The sequence below is a fragment of the Pseudorasbora parva genome, chromosome 2 (genome assembly GCF_024679245.1).
Source record: "Pseudorasbora parva isolate DD20220531a chromosome 2, ASM2467924v1, whole genome shotgun sequence".
Lineage (NCBI taxonomy): Eukaryota > Metazoa > Chordata > Actinopteri > Cypriniformes > Gobionidae > Pseudorasbora > Pseudorasbora parva.
The window spans coordinates 61,114,988-61,132,382 of NC_090173.1; the positions used below are offsets into that span (position 1 = coordinate 61,114,988).

At 40.1% G+C, this 17,395-nt stretch overlaps 1 protein-coding gene across 1 annotated transcript; it reads right to left on the reverse strand.

Annotated features, from left to right (window-relative positions):
• Positions 1-1,822: 1,822 nt before the first annotated feature.
• Positions 1,823-3,622, reverse strand: LOC137047938 (uncharacterized). The gene is made up of 4 exons (XM_067425877.1): positions 3,461-3,622; positions 3,326-3,373; positions 3,002-3,241; positions 1,823-2,837 (listed from the first exon to the last, which is right to left on the reverse strand). Exons 1-4 carry the CDS (start codon positions 3,570-3,572, stop codon positions 2,293-2,295), a joined length of 945 nt encoding a protein of 314 aa, XP_067281978.1. The 5' UTR covers positions 3,573-3,622; the 3' UTR covers positions 1,823-2,292.
• Positions 3,623-17,395: the final 13,773 nt, after the last annotated feature.

Sequence of the window (17,395 nt, forward strand, 5' to 3'; positions counted from 1 at the left end):
TGCCAACTCCTTTTTAAGGTCAAACACGTCACCCTGTACGCAGGTGTACCACGCATCAAATTTGGAACGATCAGCAGTGCTCATTTTGTCATACCCGTAAAGTTCTTTAGACGGGTACGGGCCTACGTAATCAGCGTTCTCTATTCTGTTAAATAAATGAGGGAAAAAACCTTTATCTCTTACGGGGAGATTAAGCGCGGCGGGTATCTTACTCAGAGACATAGCCATATAACTCAGTGTATCTATATATCTCTGTTTGAATGCCGTATCGTACATATAAATTATTCTACAACCTTGCATAATGATCTTGGGGGCTATCCCTTCGCTTACGAAATATTCCAGTAATATGTGCGAGTCAAACCCTGATGCGTTGTGGGCTAAAAATGTGTAATTAGAGTATTTTTTACGTCGAAAGTGTTTGATCATGCTCTCCACACAAGTTGTACCAGCCGCTGTAAACTCTTTGCCGTCGTGGGTTATTGCACAGACATAATTAGGTACATGTTTGCCTCCCTCGTACATCGTTTCAAAATCATAATATACGTATTTCTCGTCAGTTTCATCCGGTTTGACAGGTTGTATGTAGCAATTATGTACGCCTTCAGGTGCCAAAACTGCATCGCAATGTATGCAACGCTTGGGGGCGCACTTGTGCTTTTTTTTATTTTTATTTCCGCCACCTGTCATTCTGTAATTCACACAGCACTTGTCACAATATTTCACCACATCGCACTGTGGCCTCTCACCGGGTACTCGAGACTGTTTATGCTTTGCGTAACAGTATGTAGATCTGCAAATTCTGTTGCAATCATTGCATCGTGAGTTTTTTTTAGTGTGCGTGTGACATTCAGAGTCGAGGCAAATATCGCATGCGTACTTGCATTTGTGTAGCCTGATGTCGTTAAACCCTTTGTAACAGAATTCACACACAAAGTTATTGCCTATGAATGCTTTGAGATTTTTGATCAGATAGTAGTGTGATTCATGAATGAATAAATGGACCGTCTTTGGGTGCAATTCATCACTATTTTTGTACACTAACAATTTCCCTGAGCAGTCTCTATGAAACACAACTATTTTCAAGTCAAAAAATCTCTCGAAGATACTGATGTCATGAAAACCTATTTTGGTTTGTGTTGTATAACCAGCCCTAGTGTGTATCTCTTCGGCTATTTTCTTAAGCTCATCGTCGGGAGCTTTCGGATTCAAGAAATGTGCTAGGCAGTAGCTAAAACACATGTTGTCTTCGACATTTATGGGGCAGAATAAATTCATTTTATTCTTTCGGATTGTTTCGGTGATTGCCAAATCTGTAATTTTCCGGCGGACGCCACCAGATCTATCCATCGCGATCGATATCCTAAAATTCATTTGAGTATCATTTGAAACCTCTTTATTACTTTGAGCAGCCCGTTCTATCTGATCTATGAATAAATCTGCATTGTGATTATTTTCAGGCGTTAAAACCGCATTAATAGCCGTAGGTAGATTGGCACCTGTTAGTGAAATATTGATATACCCCGTATCCCCAGCCATTAACCTGGAGAATGTAACGATTTCATCTAAAATCGTATTGAGAAGAATGTTATAGGCAGCTAGGTTCGTAGTAGCTATATCGCCCGGGTTTAAAGTTCTGTGAATTTCTAGACCATTGAATCTTGGACGTGCTACTACTGTGAACTCTCCAAAAGTGCCCCCTTCTGTGGCAAGTCTACGAATTTCGTCTTGGTTTAAATTAATATTAGGCATTAAGGATTCTCTAGCTGATGGGATCACTCCCCCGACCTGATCGTTATTATTATTATTATTTTGTGTAGTCAATTGCAGCCATTCATGCTGGTTGCTTATGAGATTTTGTAACGTTTCAGTTCTGTTAAGGATATTGGGGTTTATCATGGTTAGTTGGTGATTTATCAGATTACGCAGTTCACCGCTTCTAGATCGGTTAGACTCTGGTTCCCCATCAGTTTCCCCGTCTTGTAAATTATAACATCTTTTAGAAGCCATTGTTTTTGCTTTTTGTTTTAGTTTTATTGTAAAGAGACAAAATTTATATTATAGCAAAACGTGTGCCCCCGTTGCCATACACATACATGAATGTCAAGTGTTTTACAAATAACAAGTACACATGTAATACATAGAAATACCCAATAATGACGGTACAAAATATTGTAAACGAATCAAAAATGCATAAATGAAATACAGATGAATCAAACGGTTACATCAACAAAAATGAACCAAATCAGTTACTGCTACTACATCAAGCGAAATAGCAGAACTACAAAAATATTATCATCTTCTATCCCTCATAATTATATCATACAAATCAGTCAACACTCTTTGAATAATGTTTAATCTCTCGCTAAATAATGACAGTGTTATTACTGAAAGCTGTTGCTCGTCTCTTACTTCGTGTAATGCACCGGCCAGTTCCATGCGTAGTCCACGATTTTCCTGAATAATCTGCTCGTGGCTATTCATCCAGAATTCAATCGCCCGGTCTAGCGTTTGTTGGTGTTGAATCTGGCCGTCGATTATGATCTGTAGATTAGCGGCGATGGTGCTTTGAGAAGCACGCACGATCTCCTCGGTCTCTTGATACGACAAGGGTCTCCCCACAAGATCTAATATACGTTCGAAATTACGATTCGTACGACGCAGGGTGTCATAAGACAACCTGTGTAGATCTCTTTCGTTGAACAGCGGCTGTATTTCCGCGTGGCCCGAATCGCTCTCATCAGAACTTGACTCGGCTGAGTCTGAGAATTCAGCGCCGTTCCACGCGTCCAGCTGGGAACTCGTAAATAACTCCAGTCCTCTATCTTCGTAGTCTTGTCCTGTAAAAAAAAAAAAAATATATATATACATATATATATACATATAATTTATTATTATTATTATTATTATTATTATTATTATTAAATATATATATATATATATATATATATATATATATATATTAGGCTAGGTAAAAAATTATGATTACACATTGATAACTTACCGTTATTTTCTGATGTTCTTAAACGCTGTGTACCGTGAGGGTACACGCGATCGCCATAAACTTCCCTGAGTCGCTTTTCCCCACGGGTTGATGTTGTCGGTATAGCACTATCATCGGGTAATGCGGACGAATTGCTTGGTCCCGCTGACACCTGCTGTGGAGCGATGACGTCTTCAGTGACGCTGCTCGAGCTGGAATCTGGTACGTCACCTTGTATCTCTGATGGAGCATCTCCAGCCACTGAAATATAGCAAATATATTATTATAACAATAAATAACCCTTTACAATATAACGACAACAATCGCTGGCCTACGGACTCTCACCATTAATAATATCTTGAACGACATCCCCGACCAACAACGCTTCGTCAACTATAAAAGACATACACGTTATTAAAAAGTATCGTTATTAGATTCTGCAATGGTTGTTCTTTTAATAGATAGTGGAAGAACACTTACATATTTCGTCCAGAATTATTTCAAGGCCTTCATCAAAATATAGACCAGATTCGGACACATCTGTAATGTTGAAAAGTAAAAATGTTAGGTCTAATACACACACATGATTCATCGAATATCTAAAATATGTATAACAGACACAAACGATATAAATATGTAAATAAAAATGTTTTTACCTGCGTTAGAATTTGATGCCATGATGTTGGAGTTTTGAGTAGACGACTGCACCCACGGGAGACCGAGATCGAATTTGTTGTAATGTCTATAGGTCATTATCTTACATTTTAAAGGTTTTCAGCTTGTCATAAAGTTTTTTTCTTTCTCCAGAACTCTAACACCCCCTACTATCACCTGGCACCTCATTCCTCCCCTTCGTAGTTAGTTTATTGTTTAAAAGGCTCACGATGCTCTCTTTTTCCCACGCAAAAACGCACTAGACCAGCAACAGATATTTTTAAATTACAGCTTATCGTGATTGCAGCTATACCCTTTAAATTTTAACACATGCCAGATCTGCAGTCGTAAATGACAGCGTTTTTCCCCGCGCAAAAACCCACCACGGGATTTTACACGTGTGTGTGTGTGTGTGTGTGTGTGTGTGCTGCGGGTGTTTGCTACGATAAACTCGGATGACTGGTTTTATGGATCCGAACCCTTGTCAAAGTTCACCGGCCACTGACCGACCAGTCACCCCAATCACTATGTCACGAACCATCTCTAGAATATCTAAGAGAAAATAATTATACGCAGGCCTGCTAAGGTGTGATAACCCGTCACAGCATGTGTCCCCCTCTCCCCCTCTGCACGCGCGCGCGTGTGTGTGTGTGTGTGTGTGTGTGTGTGTGTGTGTGTGTGTGTGTGTGTGTGTGTGTGAGAGAGAGAGAGACTACAACTACAATTAGAGTTGAAAGAGTTAAGAGCGAATAACTAAAGATAAAACTATGATGATCTAAACAAAAATGTTAACTAAAAACAACCATTATTTTAAGTGTTATTTGTTTTTAATTATTTTACCATTATTTAAGTCTTCACCTCTGTATAGACTGGGTGTTTTCTTCTGCTCTGAGGGGAGTGTTAGGGGCGGAGACTGGGGGGGGATTTTACACGTACCCCTGGCTCTCACTGACGATTTAGCCATCGAAGGGAGAGGATGCTTTTGCACTGAACTCCATAGGAAAACATTGTTTTGTCTAACTAAATAAAAATGTAATGTGAAAAATAACTTATTATTTTGCTTTTATTTTTTATTCATTTTAATCACGGCTGTGTGTGTGTGTGTGTGTGTGTGTGTGTGTGTGTGTGTGTGTGTGTGTTGAAACAATTAGTCTTGAGAGTGTCAAGAGCTAATAAATAAACTACATTGAACTAAACAACACATGTTAAAACAAAAATAAGTATTATTAACTTTTATTTACCATTATTGAACTAATGCATTCTCTAGCATTGAGGGGAGTGTTAGGGGCGGAGACTGGGTGGGGAACTTTACGCAGCCTCAAGCAGCTCATTCCGCTTCTGTCATCGGAGAGAGAGGATGCTTTTGCACTGAACTCCATAAGAAAACATTGTTTTGTCTAAACTAAATAAAAATGGAACATTACAATCTAACGTGAAACAACTTATTATTATTTGTTTAGCTTTTATTTTTTATTTTACGTTATTCATTGTACCAGATCAATGGGAGTGTTGGGGGCGGAGACTGGGGGTGTGTCTTTACACACGCTCCCACAGCTCATTCCGCTTCTGTCATCGGAGAGAGAGGACGCTTTTACACCAAGCTCCATAAGAAAACATTGTTTTTTTCCTAAAGAAAACTCGTGTAAGTGAAATAACATTATTCGTACTTTCTTTCTTTGATATGTTTAATACATATACCTTTTTTTGAACCTACTCTATGTCTTTATATTTACTTTTTAAAATGATTGAACATTGACTTTTTTAACAAGCTGTATGTATGTCAAAAAGAAAAACAACTTTAACTTGTCTTTATCTTTAAACATACCATACCCTTGTATTTAACAGAGACATTTTTTAAAAACATCTAAAAAACATCTAAAATGTATGTGAAATACAATCTTTGTTTAATAAAAACTGATTTCCATGATCTTATACTTGTCACTGCTATTCCTATGCCAAAACCCCACTCAAGAGTACATTTGAAACATTCTTTGATTGTTTTCAAACAGTTACGAAAGCACACATACACAAAGTTACCAAAACAGTCATAAATTCCTTTGAAAGGGGGGTGTATAGGAGGAGGAGGGTGGTAAGAAAACAGATGGTCAAACTGATAGTCATAAAACAGGTGTCCGGAAATTGTGTCCAGGAACAGGTGTCCAGTCCGGTGGGAGGGGGGTTATGGAATTTTTATGACCCCATCAATCAATCAAATTTGACACATAGTCGCCTCTATTCTCTCTAACAAGAAGAAAATAGTTTTTATATTGTGTCTGAATGGTAAATAATCTTGCGTTTACATGGAGCACTGTAATCTGTTAAAGTCCAATATGAATGAAAGTGCTCCATATATAAATATATAGTCCATATATAGTCTTGGTGAGGGTTGCCATGGCAACCGGAGAGGACATGTCAACATTTCTCTCCTTTTCCTTTAACAGCGAATTGGTTACCCCCACTCTACTTTAAATAGCCTACTTTTGTTAATATTTATACCTCTGTGATAATGGTATCTTTCCCTAATCATCTGAAATATCTATGCATTTATGAGTGATTATATCTACATTGGACTCGCGCCAAATCGACGACAGTAAACTACATTTCTGACGCACTGAATCAGTGCGCTGGCACTATTGAAAGGATTTTTATTTAGGGACACAAGTCGGTTCTGGGGCATTTTGAGTTATTCACAGATTCTGAAAGTGTAGTCTCCAAGCTTTCCAACGATGTGTAACATATGGACATCTGTTAATATTTGGAGAAGTTGTGTCCATCTGAATGTAGGCCTTTAGAAAAGTGTAAACGAGAGAAAACCGCCTCTAAAGTGTTGCAGTTCTCACCTGCTGGGAGTGACAATAGGCCTCATTTACATCTCATTTAGATAAGCCACACCCCCTGTAAAGCTGCATGGTTGCATAGCAACGACAGACCCAACGGGAAAAATCGGACCGGATACTACTACTAATAAAGATGCTAACATTACCATCTAAAAGCCCATTATAGTAATTTTTTTTTTTGGCAAGTGATACGATGCTAACGATTACAATTAAGAACAATAGGTAGGTATGGGAAGGCCTAAACATGAGATAACGTGTGTTTGCGCTGTGCGTCTGTTTGCCTCTAAATGTCCAATAATTTGCATGTCCTGCCATTCTTTTTTCGCAGCTAAAGAATCCAGCCGTATGTTGTACATAATGTCTGGAGAACGCTTATGTCTACAGGACTGTCTCCCATGCAGAGAGTTCTCTTTTCTCCTCGTGTAGCATTTACAGTCAAAGTTACGGATTTTCCCCATTTCTCTGTCTTTATCCCCATCAAATGTTACTATCGATATCGCCTCTGATATCTTACGGTCCAACTCGTCTGACGCCAGTCCAATACATTCTTCCTCGTCTTCATCTTCACTCAGTTGTAGATTAGGGGAAATATTCAGTCTTATAATGCCGCTTTCATCGTAGCTCTGATCGTCTTGTCGAAGAAGTACTTCAAAACATTTTCGGTGTAACGGCCATGGTTCAGCTCGTCTGCGATCATCCTTGCGGCGTCCATCTTCATTTTGATATCAGCTAGAGCCGGCCAGAGCGCTGCATAATAAGTAGCCACGCTTCCCTCAGAGGGCGGATACAATAACAAAAGAAACACAAGCCGGGCTTATCCCGTATGGAAATACACACAGACAATGACACGGCCCTACTGCGTGCTAGAATCTCCGAAAACAAGCCGCTTTCAACCTCAAAATGTACGCTTTTAATACACCAATACTGCTTTCTCAAAAACAGAGAGGCTTCTTCGTGATCTCAACTAACAGATTCTGCAAAAAAACGAAAATCACATAATTAAAAAAAAACAAAAAAACGCTTTTTTGCTGGAAAGTTGTGCTGCTGACTTGTGTCCCTGGTTTCAGTGACGGGTCACAAATGTGCTTGTAATAATGTGCGCTGCATTGTCCCTGACAAATAAAATAAAATAAAACAAAAACAAAAAAATGAAGCAATGGCATAAATACGTAGCCACTTTTGAATGGTGGGCAAACTGCCTTGTGCTTCAGGTTTCTCTCCTCAATCAGCTCACGTTTTTGGTTCCCTCTTTGATCGTGCAGTACAGCAATGTTAATTCGTTTTGAACCGCATGGACTTTGAAGAAACCGTCCAAAGTGTTGAGACAGTACACACACGTCTTTTCTGGCATTTTTTTTAATTTACTAAGGCAAAGGCATGTCCCAAAAAGAAACAGTCCTTCTTCTTAGTTGACACAATGTCCTAAGTGCTGCTGGGTTTTTGCATTGTCCATTTCTGCTATCCTCTCCAATAGTTGTGCAATTGTTTTTTTTCTTATTTTTTATTTATTTAGTTTTTGCAGGTGGTTTTCAAACTGAAAGGCAGAGATGTCATTCAAAGTGCCTTTCACCTTCAGCCAAGTGGATCAGGGCATGGACATTATAGGATGGAAAGATGGGGCTGTAGAGCTTGGTAAACGTTCTATAAAAATATACTAGAAGTTCTTCAGCGTAGCCAATGGATGACATCCGTGTAAAGCCATTGGAGTTCAACAGTACAGACATGGCAACTGACAGAGTCAAAAAGTCATGGTAAAACTTGCAGAATGCCTTGGAGAACAGCAGGTCCAGTATAGAGTAATTGAATTCTTTCGCTTTCCATGTGTCTAGATCAGATTTCGTGGCTGTTTGGCAAATTCTCAGCTTTCCACTGAGGGACAAGAGTTTTCCTGAAACTTCTCCAATTTGCCTTGGAGACAGCCTCCACTCTCTGAAAGTTCAGCAGACAACATGCATATAGTCCAGCACAATGGTTTTATGCTCTGCAAGCCTGCAGCGATCACGGGTGAGCAACCAGTTTGGTGGATGGCATATGCCGGTTTATGTCATGTCACACACGAGAAAACAGGTGCGAGGACTCAAGTGCAAAGGAGTGTATTTAATATAACGAAAGAAACATAAACACAAAACAAAAACCCACAATGGGCCAAAACACATCATCAGACAACACAAATAAACTCAAAAAACATACCAGCGGGGAAACGGGAGACGTAGACATACAACAGACTGACAAACACAAGGAGCTTATAAAGAGAAGAAAACAAGAGGGAACAGGTGGGAGAAATCAAACACCAATCAGATAACAAGGGGGAGGGATCAGACAATGACAGGAGCACAAAGACCATACTGACAAAACCCACATGTGCACACAAGGCAGGACAGGCATGTGACAGTTTAATGAAGTCATCTGTTCTTGGATCAATCTTCTCCTGCGACTGGTAGTTGAATACAATCCTGTGACTTGCAGAATGTCCTTTAATGGTGCACCGCTCACAGCTGCTCTGGGCATTGTGCGAATTGATGCATTTTAGGAATGCTCTCACTGGGGCATCACAAATGTGTCACGGGTTATGAATTCGCCGTCTCTCTTTGTGTCTACTTCATCATAGATAACTATGATGAAGTAATGAATGCTCCATTTAATATGGGAGATTTAAAGAGCTGTTTGCCATTTAGTCCACATGTGGGGAGGCTTGCTGAAGCAACCACTGACAACCTGCAATTGGCTGCTGAGGGAAACCTAAATGTCAGTTTGCCATGGCTCAAAACAAAAAAAACTAATGCTGATGCAAACTGCCATCCAATCCCGGGATCAGCTGCCCATTACACCCTGTATGATGCTTTCCATGAGCGGAACACAAAGGACCCTAGAGATGCCCTGCGGAGGATTGCACTTGTCCCAGAACTGGCTGGCTGGGTCAACAGCCAGTGGGCTGAGCAGTTATTTGCGAGCATGAGGAAGAACAATTATTTTATGAATACCCTCACACCATCTGGGCACATCTTCATGATGCGGATCACAACACAAAATTCCATAACACAACTAAAGCCAGTATTCAAAAAAATGTTGGGCGAAGTTGGATAACAATGGGCAGATAGTAATGGGTAAAATAATTATATATATATTTTAATTATTATTATTATTTTTAAATAGTTAAACATTAAATGGTTATCCATTTTATTCAATTACATTTATTTGGCAGTAAAATCAGATAATTTAAGATTATTTTTTATTTTATATTTTACAAAATGTACTATTTTAATAGTATGGAACTGCTTTGTTAGGGAATATTTCTTGATAACTTCTTGCTTTCCACTACCTCCTTTTCACATCATGTTATTACTCTCCCCTGGTACACTATGTTCCTGTTTACAGTTCAAGTTATCTAACTTGACCAATGTACGCATGTAACTTAGAAAATGTGTAGTGATGTTAAACCAGATGTTTTTTTAATCAATTTATTCTCACTTTTATGTGCTTCCCAGTCCCTTTTAAGTGTTCCACTGTGGGCATCACGACACGTGCAGCCAAACAAGGCATGCTGGAAACAGTCACCCAGGACAGTCCAGCTGAACCAGGTGAATTTATTTAGATTACTGTTAGTTTTCTGTTACTGTTTTAAGACTAACAAAAACAGAGACATACTTTAGTACTACACTATTATTTGTATTGCTAAACCATGCCTTAATGGAGACTGGATCAAATAGGTAAGCCCAGGTATTTTGGGCTTCTGTTGGAACCACAGACCTCACCAGGAAGGATTTCCTTGCTTTAGGACATCATGGTTATGTTAAAGCAACAGTAAGAATCAGCAAACATACGTATAAACATATTATAAACATATTTTACCCTTTAAGTTTTTTAAATATGTCCTTGAATGTTAACATATTTAAACAGATTCTGAATGCCTGTCGTTCAGTTTTGAAGGATATAATAATAATAAATAATAATAATAAATTTTATTTATAATGCACTTTATATTAAACAAAATCTCAAAGTGCTACAGAATTTTAAAAAAACAAAACAAAAAAAACAATCAACAACAATAAATAAATAAAACCGAAAAATAAAATAAATTAAACAAGTAGCAAGTCAATTAAAAGCTCTGCTAAAAAGGTGGGTTTTAAGACCATGCTTAAAAGTATCTATAGTCTGTGGAGTCCGCAGGTGGTCAGGGAGAGCGTTCCACAGACTAGGGGCTGCAGAGCAGAAGGCCCGATCTCCCATAGTACGGAGATTGGCTGTGGGAGTTTTGAGGCGATACAGCGAAACAGAGCGGAGGTTACGAGTGGCTGTTTGTGTGGTGAGGAGTTCCTTAAGATAGGAGGGAGCATCACCATGGATGCACTGGTGGGTAAGGAGAGAGATCTTGTACTCGATCCTGAACGACACAGGAAGCCAGTGGAGTGATTTTAGAATGGGGGTGATATGGTCGTATTTGCGCACCCTCATGAGGATCCTAGCAGCGCTGTTCTGAATACACTGCAGCCTCTGGAGATTTTTGCTAGGGATGCCAATAAGGAGCGCATTGCAGTAGTCCAGCCTGGAGGAGATAAAGGCATGGACAAGCTTCTCCGCATCAGCCAGTGATAGAATGGGACGAAGTTTGGCAATGTTTCTGAGGTGGAAGAAGGAGGTCTTACACAGGTGTTTGATGTGTGCTTCAAAAGTAAGCTGCGATTCCATTCTGACCCCCAGATTCGTGACTGAAGTGGAAAGAGGAATGACCTGATCAGAGAAAGCAATGCTGGTGATAACGGACTTCTGGACCTGAAGTGGAGTGCCGACTAGGATAGGTTCAGTCTTGGAGCTGTTTAGCTGCAGAAAGTTTTGCTTCATCCACGCCTTTATCTCATCCAGGCAAGTGATCAAAGTGGATGGTGTGAGGTCAGCAGAGGGAGATGAACTTGTCCTAAAGTAAAGTTGAGTGTCATCAGCATAGCAGTGAAAAGAAATCCCATGCCGGTTGATGAGACGGCCAAGGGGGAGCATGTAGAGTATGAACAGGGTGGGTCCGAGCACAGAGCCTTGAGGGACACCGCAGGTGACATTGTGTGACAGGGATGTAGCTTCTCCTAACGCAACATATTCAGTTCTCCCAGTGAGATAAGAAAACCAGTTGTGGACCGAGTCAGAGAGACCAATGGTGGAATGTAAACGGTGAAGGAGGATGTTATGGTCAACTGTATCGAAAGCTGCAGTTAAGTCCAGGACGATGAGAAGGGATGGGGAACCAGCATCTGCCGCCATCAAAAGATCGTTTGTGACCCTGACCAAAGCTGTTTCTGTGCTGTGTCCTGAGCGGAAACCAGACTGAAATTTCTCATAAAGATGGTTATGCTCCAAATGGACCTGAAGCTGTGCAGCAACAACTTTTTCCAGCACCTTAGAGAGGTATGGGAGGTTGGAGATGGGCCTGTAGTTGTCATTAACATCTGGGTCTAAAGTAGGTTTTTTCAGAAGTGGTCTGATGATAGCAGTTTTAAGAGATGAAGGAACATGGCCAGCCTGGAGGGAATTATTAATAATCTTGGTAATGAATGGACTTAAGACACTGAGGTTAGATTTTACCAAGGCTGTAGGAAAAGGATCCAGTGCACAGGTGGATGGTTTCATTTTTCTGATGATGTCCTCAACCTCAAGCTGTGTGATGATGGAGAAGCAGCAGAGATGTTGGAAGGTCCCTGGCTGTGGATCAACAGATGGGACAGGCAGAGCGGAGGTGCTAGATAGGAGCAAGTGGATGTTGTCTACTTTGTTCCTAAAAAAGGTCATGAACTTATTGCACCTCTCTTCTGTGGCTTCTGAAAAAGAGTGAGTTTGCGGTTTGAGGATGTGATTTATAGTGGAGAAAAGCTTCTTGGAGTTTCCAGGGTTATTGTTGATGATGCTAGAGTAGAACTGTGACTGAGCATCTCTCAAGGACCTTGCGTAGGCCTTCTGATGAACTCTATAGGCTTGCCTATGAACAGTGAGTCCTGAGAGCTTGAGACGCCTCTCAAGTACGCGCCCAACCGTCTTCATCTTCCGCAGTTCGCTGGTGTACCAGGGTCCTGAGCGCGAGAAGGTGACCATTCTAGTTATGACAGGTGCGTGAAGATCTAGAAGGCTGCTCAGAGACTTGTTGTAGAAGTCAACCGACTCAGAGACTGAGGAGAGATCAACAGAGGAGAATTGCTGAAGGTCTGTAGTTAAAGAGTCTTGGTTAATCTTTTTTCAGGTTCCTGAAGCAAATTTGACGGGAATCTTTGACGGGATATGGCTGACCTTCAGGTAACGCAAAGAATTACCTTGATCAAATATTCTGTATGCATGTGTCACGGTTCACGGGTTCATTGACTCGCCCTTGTGTGTTTGTTGTGAGGCGTGGTTAGGTTGAGCGCTTAGCATTATCAGCGTCAGCTGTGTGTCATTAGCGCTCTATTTAACGTGTGTGTTTGCGTGTCCTGTTTGTCAGTTCGTTGCAGACGCTGGCCTGGTCTGGTCTTCTGCTCTCTGCTCTCCGGCTTCCTAGTCGGTGTTCCTGAGGTTTCTGCACCCGCTCATGGAGGATTGTTCTCTGCCTTTCTCCTGTCCACTGTGGTCCCTGCTTTGCCAGCCTGCCTGTGCCTGCGGAGGATTGTTCTCTGCCTTTCTCCTGTCCACTGTGGTCCCTGCTTTGCCAGCCTGCCTGTGCCTGCGGAGGATTGTTCTCTGCCTTTCTCCTGTCCACTGTGGTCCCTGCTTTGCCAGCCTGCCTGTGCCTGTTCGGTTTTCGCCGGTGAGCGAACCTGCCTGCCCGAGACTGTCATCTTCGCCGGTGCGCTTGTCACCTGTCGTTGCCAGTTCTTCGCCGGTGCGCGAATCCAGACGGACTGTGATTGTGTCTTCACATTGAGATTGAGTTTGGCTTTGCCGCATAGTGCTGGAGGTTCCAGAGTATCTGTTCAATAAACTTCTATTGCACTTGCACTTGGGTCTTCTGCCTTTCTTCCAGTGTTTCCTGACAGCATGATCCATGTAAATATAGGAATCCTTTTTTTAATTAATTGTCGCACTTTTACTTAACAGGGCATAATGGTTCATGGCTTTAATACGTACGTGCACGCTTCTACTGAGTAAGTACCCTTTGAAGTAAGTTCGATCAAGTTGTACTGTATGTAAAATGTCGCCAACTTGACTGTGAACATGGCTTGGGATAACATGGCATGGAACAAGTTTTTTTTTACTATAAAGTGAAATAATAGTAATTATATTTATCAATCTAAGCAAGGGGATTTCAATCCTGGTCTTTGAAATGTCATTAAGATCAAACTGTCTTAATAAGCTCTCTCTCTCTCTCTCTCTCTCTCTCTCTCTCTCTCTCTCTCTCTCTCTCTCTCTCTCTCTCTCTATATATATATATATATATATATTTTTTTTTTTTTTAATATATATATATATATTAAAAATTTAGGAAAAAGAGTAGAGAGAGCAGGTATGGGTTCCACTTTATTTCTTGAACAGTACAACAGGGCTCTCAAGTCTCACGCATTGGGCGTGAGACACACGCATTTCAACCCGTTCACACGCTCACACGCCACACCTTGTATTTCTCACGCAGATAAATCGCCAGGGTAACACGCGCGCTATTAGAGGAATCAAGCGAGTTCCCCATAGAGTTCTGACGGCCCTGCCACGCACCAGTTAATCTAATAAAAATAGAGACCGAACAGCCAATCATAAAATAGATTTGCTGTATCTGGGTAAGATATAGATATTCCCTCCACCCAAGAACGTTTACGTTCTGATTCCAACGTCACATTCTGTGATTCACGCCACAGCCTCGCTCATTGAATCAAATGCTCGCTGAAGTACCGTTAGTTGGCAACTACAAACCCCGATGACAGACGCAGAGACATAAAGATAACGGTGTCAAGTTAAGTTTCTGACAGCACTTTGTTTTCTGTTCTTAATCCCTCAACAAAACTCAAAGGAAGCCTTGTCTCAATCATGATTTGCATGAATTGCATTTTGCTTTCATACCTTATTGCGCTCTCACTCAGTGAACATCTGTGCTCACCTGCACTCGTGACTGTGATTGCGGTGATGGACAGCTGTCCTCATTCGACTGGTGTTTGGATGTGATTTTTTTTAAACTCACTTTCATTAATTAATTTATTAAAAGTAACTCAATTTTGTAAGATCATTTTCATTTAAGTAATTCCAAACATCACGAGGCAGACGACATTAGTGATCAAATACAGTCGAGTTATTAACACGCTCCACAGCACCACCCAGTGGATTTAGTTATAACTGCGAGATTTAGAGGGATTTATAATGGATTCACTGCATTTAGGCAAGCGAAGCAATATAGTAAAATTTCAATATTATAATTTTTTTTCGAACATTAATTACATATCAAATATATTCGTGCTCACCCCTATTTATGGAAGTTGAAGTGTAGCGATATAAAATTTGCAATGCAATATGTAAAATGGCAATGCATTTTAAAATTTACATTTACATTTTCCATACCATGTGTGCAACATTTGGAGCAAAATAATAATTCAAATTGAATAAAATAATTTACATTTGCTATTTCCTACACTAGTTTTAACATATAATGTAAACATAAATTGTATATTGTAGGCTAATACTTTATATAAGTTGCAAAATTAAAATTAAAATGTATTACAGAAATAATTAGATGTGTTTAACATGTTCAAGCAATTCCAAAAATTATGCCACATCACCGCACTAGCCATTATTTTTAATGGAAAGGAGACATAGGTGTTATTCAAGCATTAATAACATTTTGCATGGTGGCAAACATTTTTTTTGTACATTTTGTTATTTTAACTGAATTCAGAAATGCTTTTGAAATTAAAAACTTTGCTTTTAATAAACAAAATACATATTTGAAATAAAGACTGTTTGGAGTTGGGTGCTCCGTTCCCTGAATCCACAGCCTTTGTTGTTATTTTGAGTGTGTACACAAATAAAAGTAGACAGTTTATAATTATGTCTTGTACTTAGCCTATCTGTATGACTAAAAAATGATGGGGTATTGGTGTGGGAGTTGTTTCCGCTGTCATAAAGAGAGGAAAAAATACAACCATACTGATATAGCAAACAATAATCATAGGCAGCTTGTCTAAGAATATTTGAGAGTAAAATAATCTCTGTTGTAAACCACAGCTCACTTCAGCGCGACCGTGCTCATGTTAAGGTGCCACCAACCTCTGGGCTGAAGGCCTCAAAAACCTGCTACCAACACCAATAAACAACACTAACCATTTTCTCTCTCTCTCTCTCTCTCTCTCTCTCTCTCTCACACACACACTAATTAAATACATATTTATTTTATTTGTACGAATTTGTCATTTTTCATATCAGACCCCCATACCCAGCCAAACCCACGGCCGAAATCTCACTCTGAACTCAGTTCAAAACTTGAGAGCCCTGGTACAAAAAACAGGGTTTTGAAAATAATGCCACTCTTTAATTTTATTTTCCAATTTAGAGGCGAAGGAAACCCCCCTGCCTGTTGATTACTGGACGAATGACCTGACCAAGGTCAGTACAGTATAAACTATCAATCTAGCAGTTTCTCTTTTTGATAAATCTTATGTAAAGTTACTTGTTGGCTATTTTTGAAAGATGCCACCTTAGGTTCTGCGGCGGATCCTGATGGGAGTCGTTATAGACGATGGCGATGTGGCTTTCTTGAGGCTTTTTTTTTAAAAAAAAGTTTATTTTATTTTCTTATTATAATCTGCGGCTTTGGAATGCAGTGTGCACTAGTTAGCTCCCCAGCCAGATATCATATATCAGACACCATATCCAACCCAGATATCAATCAAATGTAATTTTACATGAGAGGAGGGATTGGGGCAAAGACAGTAAGAGGGAGGAAGGCTTCTTGAGGCTTTCACTGACATGCCAGATTTTCAGCGACATTATCAGTGATGCCAAATTCAGAGAACAGGCACACTTTATATGACTAGACAGTAAGTCTTGTCTGATCCTTCTGTCTGTCGTTCTGTTCTGTCTGTTGTTCTGATCTGTCTGTCGTTCTGTCTGTCGTTCTTGTTTGTTATTCTGTTCTGTCTGTCATTCTTGTCTGTCTGTCGTTCTTGTCTGTTATTCTGTTCTGTCTGTCGTTCTTGTCTGTTATTCTGTTCTGTCTGTCGTTCTGTCTGTTCTGTTTTGTCTGTCGTTCTTGTCTGTCTGTTGTTCTTGTCTGTTATTCTGTTCTGTCTGTTGTTCTGTTCTGTCTGTCGTTCTTGTCTGTTATTCTGTTCTGTCATTCTTGTCTGTTATTCTGTTCTGTCTGTTGTTCTGTTCTGTCTGTCGTTCTTGTCTGTTATTCTGTTCTGTCATTCTTGTCTGTTATTCTGTTCTGTCATTCTTGTGTTATTCTGGTCTGTCTGTTGTTCTGATCTGTCTGTCATTCTGTTGTTCTTGTCTGTTATTCTGTTCTGTCTGTCATTCTTGTCTGTCTGTCGTTCTTGTCTGTTATTCTGTTCTGTCTGTCGTTCTTGTCTGTTATTCTGTTCTGTCTGTCGTTCTGTCTGTTCTGTTTTGTCTGTCGTTCTTGTCTGTCTGTTGTTGTCTGTTATTCTGTTCTGTCATTCTTGTCTGTTATTCTGTTCTGTCTGCTGTTCTGTTCTGTCTGTCGTTCTTGTCTATTATTCTGTCCTGTCTGTCGTTCTTGTCTGTTATTCTATTCTGTCATTCTTGTCTGTTATTCTGGTCTGTCTGTTGTTCTGATCTGTCTGTCATTCTGTTGTTCTTGTCTGTTATTCTTTTCTGTCTGTCGTTCTTGTCTGTTATTCTATTCTGTCATTTGTTCTGATCTGTCTGTCATTCTGTTGTTCTTGTCTGTTGTTCTGTTCCATCTGTTATTCTGTTCTGTCTGTTGTTCTGATCTGTCTGTCATTCTTGTCTGTCGTGCTGTCCT